At 41.5% G+C, this 18820-nt stretch overlaps 1 protein-coding gene across 2 annotated transcripts in view; it reads right to left on the bottom strand.

The window, feature by feature from the left end:
• ARHGAP10 (Rho GTPase activating protein 10) overlaps window positions 1-18820 on the bottom strand; it is a 204992-nt gene that overhangs the window by 111181 nt on the left and 74991 nt on the right. For both annotated transcript variants that reach the window (XR_008597748.1, XM_054990139.1), the window contains exons 14-17: window positions 15518-15592; window positions 7510-7597; window positions 5769-5827; window positions 2171-2276 (exon numbers count right to left, since the gene is read on the bottom strand). Coding sequence is in view for 1 of the 2 variants with exons in the window: in XM_054990139.1 (XP_054846114.1) it covers window positions 2171-2276; window positions 5769-5827; window positions 7510-7597; window positions 15518-15592 (328 nt within the window). In the remaining variant the exon portion in view is untranslated. The remainder of the gene's footprint in view (window positions 1-2170; window positions 2277-5768; window positions 5828-7509; window positions 7598-15517; window positions 15593-18820) is intronic.

The raw sequence follows: 18820 nt of genomic DNA, 5'->3' as shown, positions 1-18820 counted from the left end.
ACTAGGATCAAAGAAACCCAGGTTCAAACTCCAGTTATGAAGTTTCCCGGATGAGCATGGGTCAGTCACTTTTTTATCTGGCTAACCTAGCTACCTTACAGGATTGTTGTAAGAATAAAAAGAAGGGAAGAAGATCAATATATGCCGCCACCAGCTCCTCAGAGGAAGGACAGAATTAAAAAGTTTTTAAGTAAAACAATTTGAGTAATGAGTATTTTTCTTGTCGAGCCTTGAATGAAGTATGATCTGTCCTCATAATGTAACTAACTACATTATGTGATGGAGTAACACGTTTAGATTTTAACTGACAGAGGCATAAAGCCAATTTAACATTTACAAACAAATCTCCAGCTATCTACAAGTTCGCAAAAGGTTCTCTTTCTGCCATCACTCAAAACTTTAAAAACAGGAATGCTGCTAGCAAATATTTACATGCCTTCCTTAATGGATTGTATTTCAACCTCATTCCCCAAAACCCACAAACAGAACAAGGTAAGTTTCATATCTGTTTTTGCAGGTTCCTAAACAGAACAGTATTTGTCTCTGAGTGCAAAGAAGGGATAAAAATCTAAAAATGAAATCCGGATTTTGAAAGAACATTTTTCTATATCTGTGGTTCTTTCAGCATCAAATGAAGGCTTATGTAGTCTCCTATGCTTTTGGATAAGCCCTGATCCCCCTTGACTCACTGAGGGCTTGGTTTGCGGGCTGCGAGGTTTGCGCACATGGCAAGGCTCCTGCTGTGGCATGTGGACTGCTCCCTTAGGCCCCACATAACCATGTGGGAGTCAATAGCTTCAAACTGCCCTGTCAGCCAAACAGGGGTGCACCAGCTGTGCCCGGGGGGGGGGTGCCTGGATGGTAGATGTGAGCAGTGCAGTCTTCTCTCAGGTCTGCCAGCCAGCTTTAAGAGCAGAAGCTTCCTGGGACTCCACATGCAGTCTCACGCAGCAGACATCCCACCTAGCCCACCTTCTGTGCAGATGGAGCTACTTTTGGTTCAAGTATTTCTTCATGAGTGGTTGTTTTATCAGTTGCTGTTTGTATCTCATCACAACTTTTGATGCAGCAGTTTTGGCATTGAGCATGGATCCATTTGAGGGGAGACACTGCCTGCGTGAACTCTTTCCCCATAGCTGGGGATCCCCTTAAGGGATCTCGGAGTGATGCAAGGCAGGGACAAGTCCAGCTCAGGGGCTGTCGGGGCATGCTCACTCCCAGGTGACAGGGGAGCCACACAAAGGCATATACTCAAGTGGAATTCCACTTACTGTCATTCCATGGTGCCCCCCCCCCCACTCAGCTGGTGGATTTTTTTCCTGATTATTGATTCTTGTTTTATTTCTGCTGTTTTAACGCTGTTGATTGATTCAATAGTTATGATGGACTGGAAGTACAAGTGTAATGCTGTTATAGATAGACAATCTCCAGTTCCAAATTTCCACTGTGGTTTAAACTGATTAAAAGGGACCATGTCAGAGCACCCTATCAGTCCAGCATCACCTGTCATAATCTCAGAATAGCCTTTACATCTATGAAGTTCCAGATCATGCCAACAACTTTGCTTGATGGTTGCTACTTGGCAAAACTGTCAACTTCATGTTTATCTATTTGCAGAGTTCCAGTTCTGGACGATCTGCCTCATTATATTGTGTCCTGTCTTCTTTACAAAGATCCCAGAACCAAATTTCCTGCAGTACTCTTGAAAGGCTTAAACTCTTCCTTGAAAACAAAAAAGCTGATTTTTCTTTTCTTGGATATTGACTAGTTCACTAGCTCATTTCATACAGAGTGTCGTAATTTGCCTTGGTAGCCAGGGAAATAAGGACAAAAGTCATATCTGAAGGGTGAAATGTTTTAACTAGATAAGTACTTTCAGATGTGGTTATTTAATGATGCTATTTATGATTTATGTTTTATGTTCTCTGCGATTGATTGTGACAGCCCTTGGCTATATACAATAAACGCTATCAACAATAGGTATGATTGAGTGTTTTAACATTTTTATCTGCTCAAAGTTGTTTTCAACAGCTCTGGCTGACTGAAGTTGTATTTCTTCTGCAGTTTTTATGTTTTATATTTTGATATAAATTTTTTGCAATGATTTTGCCTAACAAAGTCCCCTCCCCTCAAAAAAAGAATGTCATAAATGTTTCAAATGATTGCTTACTTTGCTAAGTGTTTCACCAAAATATCCAGCATTTCTTTGTTCTTCTCTGGAAGTTTATGGACCAAAAAGTGTATAGCATTAACACGGGACTCAGGATTTCCACTTTCTATATAAGAAAATAAAATAGTAGCTCTTAACTTTTTATTAAAGCATGCACTTGATATAAATATACACTCTTGGGAAACATTACATGTAAATATTTCCATCAACTCACCTTATTCCTAGTTTTATCCTTTTTCCAGAAAGAAGGATGGGATGGTATTTTTTATTTATCCTTTCAATATTTCTTTCCCCCCTCCTTTATTTTAAAAAACTAAATCAATGTAGTAATTCAATTGGTGTGTCACTTCCATCTACCTAGATGGAACTTCAGAGTAAGGAATGGTGTTACTGCTACAGAATATCCATTTCATTCTCTTGAATCTACTTATGACATGCCTCAAAGTGGCTGACCCATTAAGTGGGTCATGAGCACCTACACAGGCAGCCTTTGTTCTGCTACCTTTAGGAAGATCTTGCTGTGTAGTGAGCAAGGGTGCCATGCCTCCTACCTCTCTTAGCATACAACCTGAAAGGAGCAGGAGCACAGTGAGCCAAGGTAACAAGTGGTGGTGGCTAATCTTTGCTATACTTCCTGGTGTCGGGCTTATGTTTCCTGTCCTCAGTTTTTTATTGGCTATCCATGGTCATGGCCTTGACACTGGTGAGGTCATAACTCTGCTCCTCTCTCCCTGACACTTGACTCTGATATCTTGTATGTCCCATTGTGAGCTCACAGTTCAGTAGGTCTCATATCTGGTAAAGTTGAAGACCGCTGCCTTATGGTACATACAAGCATCACTTGTCCAACCTCAAAAATTTCCCCAGGTATAAGATGGTTTTCTAAAGGCATCTAGATAACTATAATTTTTCCTCTTTGGATTCAACATTGCACAGAAGCACAATATTCTAAAAGAATAATATCAACACATATTAAACAGAAAGGACAGTAGTTCTCTACTGGTGTTACCACTCACAAGAGAATGAAAAATTTCATTACCAATTAATTTTATTCCTTAAAAAATGCAAATTTCTTTTGCACAGAGCCATAAAGCAACTAATTTAAGACACGAGACCTTACTATTAGACCCGCTAATTCTTCATTAACTGCCTACTTCTCATTTCCTTTCGCTTCTACCTTCCTTTGTTCCTCCAAAGCATGCATTACTTTTGTTTCCAGGGGAAGGGTGGGGAAGCAGGGAGGGTGGGGAAGAACCTATGATCCTGACACACACAGATTCAATCCACTATATCATTGTGACATGAGAAAGATAACTGGGGTAAGCCCGACTTCCTTAGATCTCAGAAGCTAAGCAGAGTCAGCCTTTGTTATTAATTGGATGGGAGACCTCCAAGGAAGACCAGAATTGCTATGCAGAAGCTAGCAATGGCAAACCAGTTCTGAATGTCTCTTGCCTTGAAAACCCCACCAGAAGTCGCTATAAGTCAGCTATGACTTGGTGGTACTTTCTACCACCTTCCACCATGAACCCAACAAGGTTTACTTTTAAAGATACAAATCTTTGAATGTGTTTGCTGAATCCAAGATATATTATTTAACTAAACTTTCATGTTAAAAAATAACCAAAAGGCATGAAAAATATTTCCAGAGAAGATAGGCAAATGCTTGCTTTATAATAAATTAGACATATCTATGGACCGCAAAATTAGCAGATTAAGCCAGGATGATCCAGGATTAATTCAAAATTATCAACTTCCAGCTAAATGCCTATTCATATACAGTATCTTTTTGCACCTTTGAACAATGTATATATTATACAGGAATATCTTTAACAAGGTGTCCGGAGCATTAACTTATCCCTGGACAGGTGGAGCCTATGGGACAACATCAGCAACAACCTCCAGTGGACTGGCCCTCAGGAAGGGTATAGAGAGGGCAGTAGCATCACCACCGAGCCAGGAAGCTGCACAGGTGGCTCTCTTAGCTGACACAAGAGAGGAGGGGTGGGTGTTGTGCTGATGTGAACTGGAAGCCACTGGCCAAGTTCGATAGGCAGGGAGGTCTCCACAGGGGCCAGCTCAGCCAAATGGATCACCAGTTTTATATTCCTTCATCCCCTGGGGGTCTGTAAGTCCCAAGAGAAGTCCAGATCACAATCAGGACTTACACAAGATATGCAACCCTATTTAGGGAGCTGGGGGGAAGCCACAGCTTAGGAGAAGAATATGGGTCTGCTGAGTGACATGAAGGATAGGCCATGGGGACAGGTCATATGGAGAGGAAGTGGTGTATACTCCCTTCCCCTCTGTTTGAGGCTACATGAGGGTGAACTGCCCTGAGGGCTTTGGGGAAGGGGGTAACTGGGTCACAATGTCTCCCCATCTCTTCTTTTGCCTGTTCTGGCTCCAAGTACTGCTAAGGAGACCTCCCCTGGAGCCAGCGCAAAGACAGCACTTCAACATCACCACAGAAAAGACAGGTGAGATGGCTAGTCATGACTTGGATGCCCCAACTCATGTCACAGGGATGGAGAGTGAGAGGATCCACACAGCATTTTAAGATTTTGAGGAGCAAAGGTCTTTTAAAATAAAACTTTCCCCTCAGTTTTCCCTCTCAGTTATAAGGTACAGTCGGGGTAATGTTATAACAGGCTTTGAGTTTGCTGCCATGAAGTAAGTTTTATAGTGAGTAAGAAGAACATGGAGATCACAGTATCAAAAAGAGTCCAGTAGCATTTTTAAGACTAACCAATTTTATTGTAGCATAAGCTTTCGAGAATCAAGTTTTCTTCGTCACTAAAACTGGTTAGTCTTAAAGGTGCTACTAGACTCTTTTTGATTTTGTTACCACAGACTAACATGGCTAACTCCTCTGCATCGGAGATCACAGTAGTTATAGAAAAATAACAAGGAAGCTTTATTTATGTATGGGATGTTTTTAAAGAACAGTTCAGCAGCAAAGATTTCCAGACAGTCACAGGAAAAGCCTGACTGAGGCACTTAAACTGAAGCTAGATACGGCTTCAGGTTGTGGTGTGAATTCCCTTTAACACTTGCAGTTAACAGGCTTTCACTGCCTAGCCACCAAGCTGGATCCTCTCTCTCTCTCAGGATTCTACCCCAGCCTATCTTTTCCCAAGAGTCAGACCAAAGGGTAAAAACTCTGCTCATCACCAGAGGCAGTTCTCAAAACTTTATCCTCTTCCAGAGGACTCTAAGACAATATCAAGCACAGCTATACACAAATCTGGCTGTTGTCTCCCTGAGGCAGCCCTGAAATGATCTACTGTTGCATTTCTCTCCACCATTCCATCCCCATTCTGACAGGTGACTGGATGCTGGAGCAGCACTCCCATTGGCTCAAGGGATGGAATAGCTGAGTGGCTGTTTAACCTTCCAAGGGCAGGACAGCCTCCTATTCATCACAGGAGGTCAGAGGCAACATTTGCAAATAGTTCTAATCTAATGGTTACAATCATCCTGGTAGCAAGCTCTAGCTTATTTCATTTAAGAGAACAATTTATTTGAAATTATTATCTGTGATCAACAATATTATCTTAAAAGAAAGGTAATATTTGATTGTTAGTCAAATACTTACTGACAGGAATGATGAATTTTCCATGCAAATCGTATGTCATTAGAGGCTCTGGAAGGCTTCTATGAAATTATTAAACAAAATAAAATCAGTATTTAATTTCCAGTACAAACATAAATACAAAATCTGAACACTTTCCTCTACTAAAAGGTGTATTCTGTGCATTTTTGTGCTGGCCTTTACTGCCACCACAGAATGTTTTTCATAGGAATTGAAGGAATTGCCATCATATCAAACTAGGATGATGCAGGTTAAAATTAGAGATGGGCACGAACAGCAATACAAACAAAAAAAGTCATGAACAGCCCAATCCGCTGTTTGCGAGCAAGCTGTTCATGAGGCCCCGTTTCTTGGTGAACATGTGTTCGTTCCAAGCCCTCTTCGTGGCATTTGTCAGCCGTTCGTAAAGCCAGACAGTCTGGCGCCTTTCAATCAATTCCCCTGGCAACATAGGCATGGACTGTCTGAACTCTGTCTGAATTCCTGGCTTTCCTTCTGGCTTGTAACCCCTCAAAGTAGCTTCCAGCAGACAGTCCAGTTTTTGCCACTGTGAAGAGAAAATGACAGGAAAGGGAAGTACCCATGGATCATGGCTTTCCCAGGGTGCAATCTCTCTGAAACTTGGGGGGTCTTCAGAGGACAGTGAGGACTACGCCCCCATGCAACTTTGGTGGGTATTGGACATTGAGAAGGTCAGTTTGTAACCCCTCAAAGTAGCTTCCAGCAGACAGTCCAGTTTTTGCCACTGTGAAGAGAAAGTGACATTAAAGGGGGAGGCCCATGGATCATGGCTTTCCCAGGGTGCAATCTCTCTGAAACTTGGGGGGTCTTCAAAGGAAAGTGAGGACTATGTCCCCTGCAAACTTGGTATGCATTGGACATTGAGGTCAGTTTGTAACCCCTCAAAGTAGCTTCCAGCAGACCATGGATCATGCCTCTCCCGGCTCAAGTTCAGCTAAGTCCCAAGGGGGCCGTTCTGGCTCCCATGAACCTCCAACTATGAACATGTTCATGAACATGTCATGTCCATCGATGTTCATGAATCCCTGTTCGTGGATGGCAATGAACAATGAACATCGTGTTCGGGTTTTTTCCCCTGTTTGTGCCCACCTCTAGTTAAAATCCCTATCTGGCTGTGAGAGCCAGTGTGATGTAGCATCTACAGTGAAGGACTAGGTTCTGGGAGATCCGGGTTCAAATCCCCACTCTGCCATGGAAGCTTGCTGGGTGACCCTGGGCCAGTCACACACTTTCAGCCTAACCTACCTTACAGGGTTGTTATTGTAAAGATAAAATGGAAAAGAAAAGGATGTAAGCCACTTTGGGTCCCCAATGGGGAGAAGGGCGGGGTATAAATTAAGTAAATACACACACACACACACACACAGAGTCATGAAGCTGTCTGACTACTTTGGACCAGTGACTTTCTCTAAGCCTAGCCTACCTCTCAGGGCGGCTGCAAAGATAAAATGGGAGAGCCCTGTACATGACCCTGGGCTACTTGCAGGAAGGGCAGAACTAAGATATAATAGCTAGATAGCAGCACAGCTATATATCCAATCAGTTCTGGAGGTCAAACCATAGGTTAAGTCTGTAAGGTTTTTCATGAATATTCCACCCCCCCCCCAAATAATATCAAAGATATTTATATTTCCTTTAAAAGAAACATACATTCTTGACTGTACAATCCAAAGTTTAAACCATTGATAGATCACAAACCATTGATCACAAAGTGTAAGCTTACCTTAAGTACTGTTTCATTGCACTAGTTATTGTTTTCACTTCCCATTCAATGGAATTTTCCAGATCAACTTCATTACATGTTTTTGTATCTAACAAAACAACAAAAAGAGGGTAGAATTACACTCATTATATACTACAGCTTTTATTAACCAAACCTACAAAACAAAAACTTTGAGAAGGCAAGCAAATGTTGAACCAATGACAATTTTGGTCTTGATATGTTGGCACTGGCAGCAACCCCATTCTACACATCCCAATCATGACAACACTGCAGATTGTGCATGTTGCCTATATGTTAGTATACATACCACAGGCATTCCCAGCACAATTTAGATCATGCAGATATTTTTCACATTAATGTGCATTTGGCATACAGGCCACATGCAGGGATTTACACTGCCAAGACAGGGCAATGAGTTAGACCTCTTCTTCAACGTTGAAAGAAGCTGAGCAAACATTCTTGCAACACATCAGCAAGAGAGAGTGTGCAGAATGGTGGCAAAAAAATCCATGGCAATATTCAGTAGATTTATATATAGCATATAACAGAAGCAATGTTAGTCAGAAAGTACTGTACAGATACTGATGTTTTCAGTCAACACCCAGAGTTTATTTATAAAATGATACATACTATCAGCTAAAACAGATATAAAGCACTAAGAAAACTAAACCAATTTAGCTGCTTATTTTGTAACATTCACCGTGCAATCCTATGAGTTACTCTAGTCTAAGCCAATTAGTTTCCATACATAGACCGCACTATTATTCCTATAGTGATTTGTCTGGGAAGAAGTGGGGAAGGATTATTTTTTATAGTAAAAACCATGTTGCTTAACTGCTGTACAGAAAAAAAAGTTCCTATAATGATGCTAGTTACTCTGCCAGGAATTAACAGAATATACTAGATTATGGCATAAAAATCATAAATTGAGAGGTTTCTATTGCTGGCTGAATCAGTAAATAAAGTAAGAGAGGAACCAAGTTATACGTCTATAATTTTTCTTTTATTGTTAAACAACTCTGTCAATTTTACACCTTATAATGGCAATCATTTTGGTTTTGTTTTCTATAACTAGTCAGAGGATCAGTAAAACTGGGCTGTAAAATGCCTAAAAGATAAAACATAAAAGATTCTTCCTGACAAAGAAAATTAAATGAAACTCTGGCACAGTCTTTATTTTTAAGAATACAAATCCATGCTATTGCTTTATCTTCAAGATGATATTTTACAGTCCAGTGCATCACAAACTAAATGAATGGTCTGAGGTACATTTCAATTTGTTTTTTATTATGATAAGTGACAGAAAACATGCTAAAAATTACAGCAGTGGTAACTGACACTGATTATGTTTTGATCAGTTCATAGATTTTATATTTCAGAAGTAACTTGGCTTGTCAAAGAGACAACAGATCAAATTAAGCCCCTTTATTAAAGACACAGTCCTTTGAACAGAGATGAAATACTTCTCTTCTAAGGGCTGCGTTAGCCAATTTTTTCTTGTAACTGAACATTCTCTCTCATTACATCAATTATTGAAATATAATTTAAAAATACAAGTCAGATAATATTTTCTACCAGTCACTGGCCTGTATGCAGTCCCATTTTGAAGACTTAAGGGCACTTAGGCTTTCTTAATTCCCACTGATTCTCCCACTCCAGGCCCCAATACACTGTTCCTGAAATTCCACTAACACACAGGAACAACATTTCAAAGGGTGGGCATTCAACGGGCAGCAGCAGGAAGGGGAAAAGCAGGAATTGCCAACCTCCTCAGAAGGAAACATAAGGACACTTGAGTTTTCTTCGTGGTTGTATCCAAGCATACAGATCTCACATCAGAAGAATGTCTACCAACAACCCGGTTTGAATTATGCTTTAGCTTGCTCAATGATCATCCTTATTCAGCCTATCACTGCCTTCAATCCTGGGTTCAGACCAACTATAGCCTCTTTAGAAGCATACAAAAACAAAAAGAGTTGGGTGTCATTAGCATATGAGTGACACCGTAATCTACTATACCTACTGCTCTGGAACTTGAGACACAAGGCCTTCCAAGCTATGATCGTGTCCTAATGGAGCTCTGTGTCTCCCTCTTCCCACCTGCACCTGGCCTTGCATGGTACACCATACCCCAAATTATCAGACCTCTGGCCCAGAACTGAGCTGCTTAGAGGGACAAGGTAGGGTAGGATAATGGTAATTGGTGGCTGGGATCTAGACTAGAGAGGGGCACGAACCAAAATACGAACCAAAATTCATGACGAACCAGGCTGGTTCGTGGACCAGTGGTTTGTCAGATCCCATTTCTGATGAACCACCACGAACTTTAGAGGCTGGTTTGTTTGGTTCGTTTTTTGGTTCGTCACTGCAGACAGCCTGGTGCCGATTAATCAGTTTTGTAATGATTCCAAGTAAATGTGTGCATGTGTCTTTAAATGCTTGGTTTGAGCTAGGTGAAGAGTGGGGGTGAGAGAAGGAAGAGTGAGTGATGTGATTGGTTGATGACTGAGAGTGTGGGTGGAATGAATGCAGTTTAGACTGACAGTGCAGGGAGAAAGGTTTCAGTCAGAAGAAAGCAGGCTAGCTGTGTGCTGCCTGAGTATACTGAAGTATTTATGACAGAAATATAACCTGTGTGGAACCTGAACTGAGCATGTTTGTGAAAGGACACTCAGTCAGGGAAAGAGAGACCAGCTGTGTGCTGCCTGAGCAGGTTTAATATTTCTGTGAATGAGAGTCAGAGAAAGAGAGGCCAGCTGTGTGCTGCCTATATTTGAAGTATTTGTGAGAGAACTATTGAGTCTAGTGAAGGAGGCTAACTGTGTGTGAAGCCTTAGAAGAGATCTGTGTGAATGAGTTTATAGGAAGTAATTTTAAGAACTAAGAACTATTTTTATGAAACCAATACGCTTCTTGAAAAATAAACATTTATTTTGTTTTGTTATATCTCAGTGTAGCTGTCATTGCTATATCCCATTCATATCCTCAGGGCCACATAGAACCACAAAGGAGCCTGACGTTTAAACACATTACCAAAGGGGAAATTTGAATAAAATATTTTGGAATAATATATTCCTGGTGGTAGCAAACTACCCAGAGGGTGTAAGGGGATGATTAAAAGAAAAATCTACCCCAAAGAAAGTACAGGTCATAACAAGTTTCCTAGGCAACAAGAGATGGACTTCCTGCAGACCTTCTGCTGACTCGGAAGTGACCTTCTGCTGACCCGGAAGTGACAGTTTTCTGACCTGGATGTGACGTTTTCACGAACTAAATGAACCAGTTCGCGAACCGAGGAGGCAGGTTCGTGAAAGTTCATGGTTCATGAAATTTGACGAACCACGAACCACATGGTTCCTTTTTTCCCAGTTCGTGCCCATCTCTAATCTAGACTACTGGGTAGGACATGTAGGAGAAGGAACTCTTAATTTCACCACCTCTCAGATTTGGTGTGTATCTTGCTACTGAAATAAGGCCTCAATGCTATCATGGAATAACTGTAATATAGAAAAAATATACTAAGTTGTCCCCTCTCTGGATTTTCACAGGCTGACAGCAGCACTCATAAGGCAACACACTTTTTTAAACTCAAAGAATTCCTTGTTCAAGAGGCCATTAAGTAAGATTAAGACAGGATCAACATGTTTAACATTGAATTCATGGACTTCTAGAATTCTGCACAATCACATGAAAGATAAATAAAGGGTTTGGTATTACTTGTTTATTACATTTGTGTCCTGCTTTCCTTTAAAAACTTTGAGGCAGAGTGTATGGTATTAGTCAGTTTTATCACTATAACACCACTATGAGGTAGATTAGGGTGAAAGATCATGAATTGGCCAAAGAGTCAAGTGGGCTATATCTCTGAGCTGGGATTTGAAATCAGGTCTGACTCTGTTGTATTCAGTGCGTTGGTACTTCTGAAAACTCACTAAAATCTAGGGGATTTAGGAATATATTTTCATTGATATTGATAATACTGTTCCAGTTCAGGTTCAAAATTCATTTATTTACATCATATTGACTCTCTAGTTAGCACAGTACATTTCTAGAAAGTCAGATAAACAAGGTTCTGTTTATGAATCATGACTTTAAGCAAATAAATGTTTGAAATGGCAACCTAATGCCACCAATAAAATGTGTGAGATCTTCACAATCCTCCCATCACATGGAGATCATTTTTGACTTTCTGACAATATTCAACAAGCAGTGCACAAACATGACAGCACAACCATACGCTCATTGCAGGGATCATATGTAAATAGTAAATGGCCCCAGGACATTAAAAGTTCAGCATGATCCTCTGTAAATTGGGTTCCCAGAATTCATCCTCCATGTATCTCAGAAACCAAACTTATTTCCTTTCTGGGAAGAAACAAGAGCTTAAATTTCAGTATCATCTGTGACAGGCATAGGCAGATTCTTAGCAATAAAGACCACAATATATTTCTTGAGCTCAAAGGACACAAGTAATTTTCACACTGTCTTACAAACAAATCAGTTATATTTGCATATCATATTAATGTATGTATTAATGTACATAATAATCCACCTTTTCAGTATGGATTCAGACCAGGTAACGGCATAGAAACTGCACAGGTTGCTCCCTGACTACAATGGGCTTGGGAGGATCAGCATGATGCAGGTTTTGCACCTTCCAAGAGGGCAAATTCTTTTCCATCTATATCTAGGGGTGTGCAACCTGAAAATATTCGGGTTTCCCACTTGGGGTTTACATGAAGCGAGAAAAAGATTCATAATAAACCCAGAAATCCGAAGCGGCATGCCGCTTTGGGTTTGGATTTCTAAGTCGCTTTGGTATGCTCCGTGAAGATTTGGAGCATACTGAAGTGACAGGGAGGGGGGAGGCCGCCCCCACCCTTAAACTCCCTCCCCCACCCTTAAACCCACCCACCCACACCCACCCCACTTACCTTGTGCATCCAGGGCTTTCCCTGCTGCCGCCGCGGCCAGCACAGCTGTGGGCAGAGAGGGCCTTCCCTCCTGCTGCCACCGTGGCCGGCGCGGCTGGCTGGCAGAAAGGGCCTTCCCTCCTGCCGGCACTGTGCCGGTGTGGCTGGCCAGCAGAGAGGGCCTTCCCTCCTGCCAGTGCTGTGCCGGCATGGTTGGCCGGCAGAGAGGGCCTTCCCTCCCGCCGCCACGGCTGGCTGTCAGGGAAGGAAGGCCTCCTCCAGCTGGTGCCAGGTAAGTGGGGGTGGGGAGGAAAGGGTGGGAGGGTATGGTTACGTTTAAAGGGCCCTGCCGCTTTGCGAGAGGGCCCTTTAAACCTAAACCCTCGGCCCCCCCGAAGCTTCCTGAAGCATTACAAATGCTTCGGAAAGCTTTTCTTCAGGATTTTCGATTCGGAAATCCCGAAGCTTTCCGGATCGGGACCGATTCGGGTATTTTCCCTGAATCAGATTCCTGAAGCGCACACCCCTAACTATATCTAAGAGGGAAGCAGAAGTGCTGAACCAGTTTGTACAGACAGCAAATGACTAATTGAAAGTAAATAAGTTGAAACAATTCAGACATGATGGGAGGGCTGTGGATGGGGAACAAACTGATTCTGGAACATGTCTCAACTGTTCTGGATAGGATTACATTCCCCCTGGAAGATCACATAACACAAAAACTAAATTAAAAAAAATCCTACCTAAATGCATACTTATTGGAAGGGTTAAGAGGAGACTACTTTTAGAGACATACAACTAGATCGGTGCAACTTTCTTTCAGCCAGATATGAAAATACCTAAAACAGTCAATTTTGGCTGTTCCCTTTTAAGAGACAGAATAGCTGCGGACTATAGCTGAGGCTCTAGAAAAGATTCTACATCAATTTAATCTCTCTGGCCAGATCTGAGTCCACATGCATTAAGGATTAACCTTGTAGATATAATAAATAATTAACTGTTTGAACAAAGCAAGAATTTGTTTTGTTGATATTTCAAAATACATCAAGTTCTTTCTTTGCTACAATTGTTAATTTAATTCTGTGTAATAACTTTGAATTCCAGTACAGTTGACCTCATCTGTTTTATCTCAGTTTGATCAGTCTTTGTTTTTACTTCCTAAATATTTCATCAATAACAGGATTCTTCAAGATACAGAGGGCTGTACATGGATACCTAAGAATTACTAACAGTGATTATCAGGGCTTTTTTTCAGCAGGAACGCGGGGGAACGGAGTTCTGGAACCTCTTGAAAATGGTCACATGGCTGGTGGGCCCGCCCCCTGATCTCCAGACAGAGGGGAGTTTAGATTGCCCTCCACGCCACTTGGTGGCGCGGAGGGCAATCTAAACTCCCCTCTGTCTGGAGATCAGGGGGCGGGCCCACCAGCCATGTGACCATTTTCTCCGAGGCCAACCCACTGAGTTCCACCACCCCTTTTCCCAGAAAAAAACCCCTGGTGATTATAGATATCAAGCAAATGAATATTTAGTAAGATCCTAATAACAAAATGACATCGCACAGCATATAAGCTCTCAAAACTTATGTCCTATCATAACTCTTGAAGAGACAGCCTGTTAAAAGAGAGGCATACAGGTGGCAAGGAACTGATAGCAGCATACAAAATAAAAGTGCTCTGCCATTCACGTAATGTCTGGGGTAATGAAATGAATTCACTTGCTGGTTTCCTCTAGTTTTCTCTGCCAAAGAACACTGTGTTATCAGCACAGATGGAGCATGCATGGTTCTGGAGAGAAGCCTGTTGCAAAGTAGCTTCTCTGAATATCAATGAATCCTTGAGAATCAGACCCATGCTGCTGTCAAGTGACAGGCCTGGGAGACTTGAGAATATGAAAAAAAAAATCCCAGTGGGTTCATCTGACTGCATGTACTGTCAAATGCCCTGGATAAGAAATCTGGAAAAACTGCAACCCTAACTGCTGCATGTAGGGCAGGCAGGTTAAGAATTTAATCGATGTAACTGGGAGGGTGGGGGTGGTAATGCTCGCAGCATTACTACCCATAAAATATGATGGGGTATTAGCCTATAAAATGTGTCCAATAAATAGACATGCAACAAAATCCAGCCCAGAGGTTTAATCTGGTGAGTTATTTATTCAATGAAAGGCAGGAGAAAAGTTTGCTTCACTTCATAACCTATGTATGTTCTCCATATACGAAGCTACAATTTACACTATTTAAAAACTATTCCGACTATGAGTGATTCCGCACACATTGGATAATGCACTTCCAATCCTCTTTATAGATCATTTGGAACGGATTTTTTTGTGTGTGGAACAAAAAGTCCACCTCAAATGATTGATAAAGTGCATTGAAAGTGCATTATCCAACGTGTGTGGAATCAGCCCATGTAAAGATAATTTATGCACTACCTTTGATTTTTTCCAAAAAATATGCCAATTTACTCTAACATGATAGAGGTGAAAAACTAAATGCTATCAAGTACAGGTAATTAATCAGAAATTTATACTCTGCTTTTCTTCCCAGTGGTGACATAAAGAAGCTTATAACATTGTTTTACCCTCCTCAAGGTTATCATCACAATGATCACTCTGTGAAATATGTTAGGCTGATAAAGAGTGACTAGCCCAGGGTTATCCAGGGAAATTCCTTGACAGAGGACAAGTTCAACCCATGTGTTCCAAAACTTACAGTGCGATCCTAAGCAGGGTTACTCAAGTCTAAGCCCATTGATTTCAGTGGGCTTATACTGGAGTAACCTCCTCTTAGGACTGCTCTGTTAATCTGGCACTCTAACTTCTATACCACACTATCTTTATATTCATAATCAAAGGTCCTCTCCAGCTGCTATTAGGTAAAAAAGGTAAAGGTAGTCCCCTATGCAAGCACCGAGTCATTACTGCCCCATGAGGGGACGTCACATCACGACGTTTTCTTAGCAGACTTTTTGTTATGGGGTGGTTTGCCATTGCCTTCCCCAGTCATCTACTGCTATTATAAGAACTTAAATGTGTACAACAATCAGGAAACTAAATGTGGCAAGGTAAATGGGAATATAAAAAAAGAAGCATACCCATCAACAAATTCAGCAGTCTCTGGACCCTTGAACTCACCCCCACAACTCTGTATAATCCTTGGTCATTTATACCTGATAGGAAAACAAAAGCACAAACTGAATAAAAGGCAAATTTTAAAAGCACTTCATAATCAGTCTCAAGGCTAGATTCATAGCATCTGTAAAAAAAGAATGCTATAGTGTTAGAATGTAAGGAATGTGGCAGAGGACTTTAGGGAATTGCAAAAGATCAACCTCCTGGGTTTTTTTTTATTTGCCTGCTTTGAGTAATATTCTTATCATCTAGAATGCACATATCTATTGAAACACTTGAGAAGGCATGAATACAAATAGAAGCCTTTTCCTCCAGGCCTAAGTCATCCCATTGTTTCACCCTTTTTACTGTTACACCTTTGTTGCAAACCTCTAAAGTAAGAAAAATGGTAATAGTTTTAAGCTAATGTAAAACTTAATTTTTCTATATCCTTTTCTGCATTACTAATGAGTTGAGGGCTAGCTTAATCATCTCTCTATTTAAAAATATGGAACTACCTAATATGACAGCCTAGATGACGTGGCTACCAGAGATGCGCACAAACTGAAATACGAACCAAAGTTCGGTTCAAACCAGGCCGGTTCGTGGTTCATGAACCAGTGGTTCGTCAGAGGCCATTTCTGATGAATCGCCATGAACTTTAGTCTGGTTTTTTTGGTTCGTTTTTCAGTTCGTCACTGCAAACAACCTGGTGCCGATCAATCAGTTTCCTAGGCAACAAGAGATAGACTTTCTGCAGACCTTCTGCTGACCCAGAAGTGACCTTCTGCTGACCCAAAAGTGACATTTTCATGAACCAAACAACAGGTTCATGAAAGTTTGTGATTCATGAAATGCGACAAACCACAAACCGCATGGTTCATTTTTTTCCCAGTCTGTGCATATCTCTAGTGGTTATTATCGGATACAAATGATTCTATTACTATGGTTGTTGTGGGTTTTCCGGGCTGTATTGCCGTGGTCTGGGCATTGTAGTTCCTGACGTTTCGCCAGCAGCTGTGGCTGGCATCTTCAGAGGTGTAGCACCAAAAGACAGAGATCTCTCAGTGTCACAGTGTGGAAAAGATGTAGGTCATTTGTATCTACTCAGGAGGGGTGGGGTTGAGCTGAGTCATCCTGTAAGAGTTTCCCAGGGTGTGGAATGCTAATGGCGGGAGGCTTCACTGTATCCTGAGGAGGTTCTTTTGCATATGGATTGGTACTTGATGTGCTAATCTTCTCTGCAGGGCTATTGTCGGGGATAGAATGTTTTGTTAGCCTGGTGTTTTTCAGAACTGGAAACCATGCTCTGTTCATTCTTAAGGTTTCTTCTTTCCTGTTGAAGTTTTGCTTATGTTTGTGAATTTCAATGGCTTCCCTGTGCAGTCTGACAAAGTAGTTGGAAGTGTTGTCCAGTATTTTGGTGTCCTGGAATAAGATACTGTGCCCTGTTTGAGTTAGGCTATGTTCAGCCACTGCTGATTTTTCAGGTTGTCCAAGTCTGCAGTGTCTTTCATGTTCTTTTATTCTTGTCTGGATGCTACGCTTTGTGGTCCCGATGTAAACTTGTCCACAGCTGCAGGGTATACGGTATACTCCTGCAGAGGTGAGAGGGTCTCTACTGTCTTTTGCTGATCGTAGCATCTGTTGTATTTTTCAGGTGGGTCTGAATACTGCTTGAAGGTTATGCTTTTTCATAAGCTTTCCCATCTGATCAGTAATTCCTTTGATATATGGCAAAAACACTTTTCCTGTAGGAGACTGTTTTTCCTTGGTTGTTTGATTCATCCTGGGTTTGATTGCTCTTCGGATTTCATTTCTGGAGTAGCCATTTGCCTGAAGTGCGTGGTTTAGATGATTAATTTCCTCATTGAGAAAGTGCGGCTCACATATCCGTCTTGCACGATCCACTAATGTTTTCATTATGCCTCTTTTCTGTTGGGGGTGGTGATTGGAGTTTTTGTGTAAGTACCGATCAGTGTGAGTTGGTTTCCTTTAGACCTTGTGACCTAACTGAAAGTTTGCTTTGCGGATGACCAAGGTATCCAGGAATGGGAGTTTTCCCTCGATTTCTTTTGCCATTGTGAATTGTATGTTCAGGTGGATGTTGTTGAGATGATTCAAAAACCCCATCAATTCTTCCTCCCCATGGCTCCAAATGATAAATGTATCATCCACAAACCGGAACCATACACTAGGTTTGTGGGGTGCTGATTCTAGAGCTGTTTTTTCAAAATGTTCCATGTAGAAGTTTGCTATAACTGGGCTGAGTGGGCTCCCCATAGCCACCCCATCCATCTGTTCATAGAATTCGTTGTCCCATTGGAAGTAACTGGTTGTCAGACAATGGTGGAATAAGGCTGTTACATCCTCTGGGAAAATCTGATTAATAAGTGCAATAGTGTCTTTTACTGGAACCTTGGTAAACAGGGATACAACAAGGATTCAGTCCCACTCCGACCCATTGTGAGTGCCATTGGTTCACCGACATATGAATTAGCTAGACATCTGGCAGATCTCCTGCAGGACCACATCGGGAAAACCTCGTCTTACATCAAAGATTCAGCAGATTTCATCAACAAAATCAGTTCTTTGAAACTCAATCCACAAGACATTCTTGTCAGTTTTGATGTTGTATCCTTGTTTACCAAGGTTCCAGTAAAAGACGCTATTGCACTTATTAATCAGATTTTCCCAGAGGATGTAACAGCCTTATTCCACCATTGTCTGACAACCAGTTACTTCCAATGGGACAACGAATTCTATGAACAGATGGATGGGGTGGCCATGGGGAGCCCACTCAGCCCAGTTATAGCAAACTTCTACATGGAACATTTTGAAAAAACAGCTCTAGAATCAGCACCCCACAAACCTAGTGTATGGTTCCGGTTTGTGGATGATACATTTATCATTTGGAGCCATGGGGAGGAAGAATTGATGGGGTTTTTGAATCATCTCAACAACATCCACCTGAACATACAATTCACAATGGCGAAAGAAATCGAGGGAAAACTCCCATTCCTGGATACCTTGGTCATCCGCAAAGCAAACTTTCAGTTAGGTCACAAGGTCTACAGGAAACCAACTCACACTGATCGGTACTTACGCAAAAACTCCAATCACCACCCCCGACAGAAAAGAGGCATAATGAAAACATTAGTGGATCGTGCAAGACGGATATGTGAGCCGCACTTTCTCAATGAGGAAATTAATCATCTAAACCACGCACTTCAGGCAAATGGCTACTCCAGAAATGAAATCCGAAGAGCAATCAAACCCAGGATGAA

The sequence above is a fragment of the Eublepharis macularius genome, chromosome 10 (assembly GCF_028583425.1).
Source record: "Eublepharis macularius isolate TG4126 chromosome 10, MPM_Emac_v1.0, whole genome shotgun sequence".
In the NCBI taxonomy this organism is placed as follows: Eukaryota; Metazoa; Chordata; class Lepidosauria; order Squamata; family Eublepharidae; genus Eublepharis; species Eublepharis macularius.
This window is presented reverse-complemented; position numbering and strand designations above follow the sequence as displayed.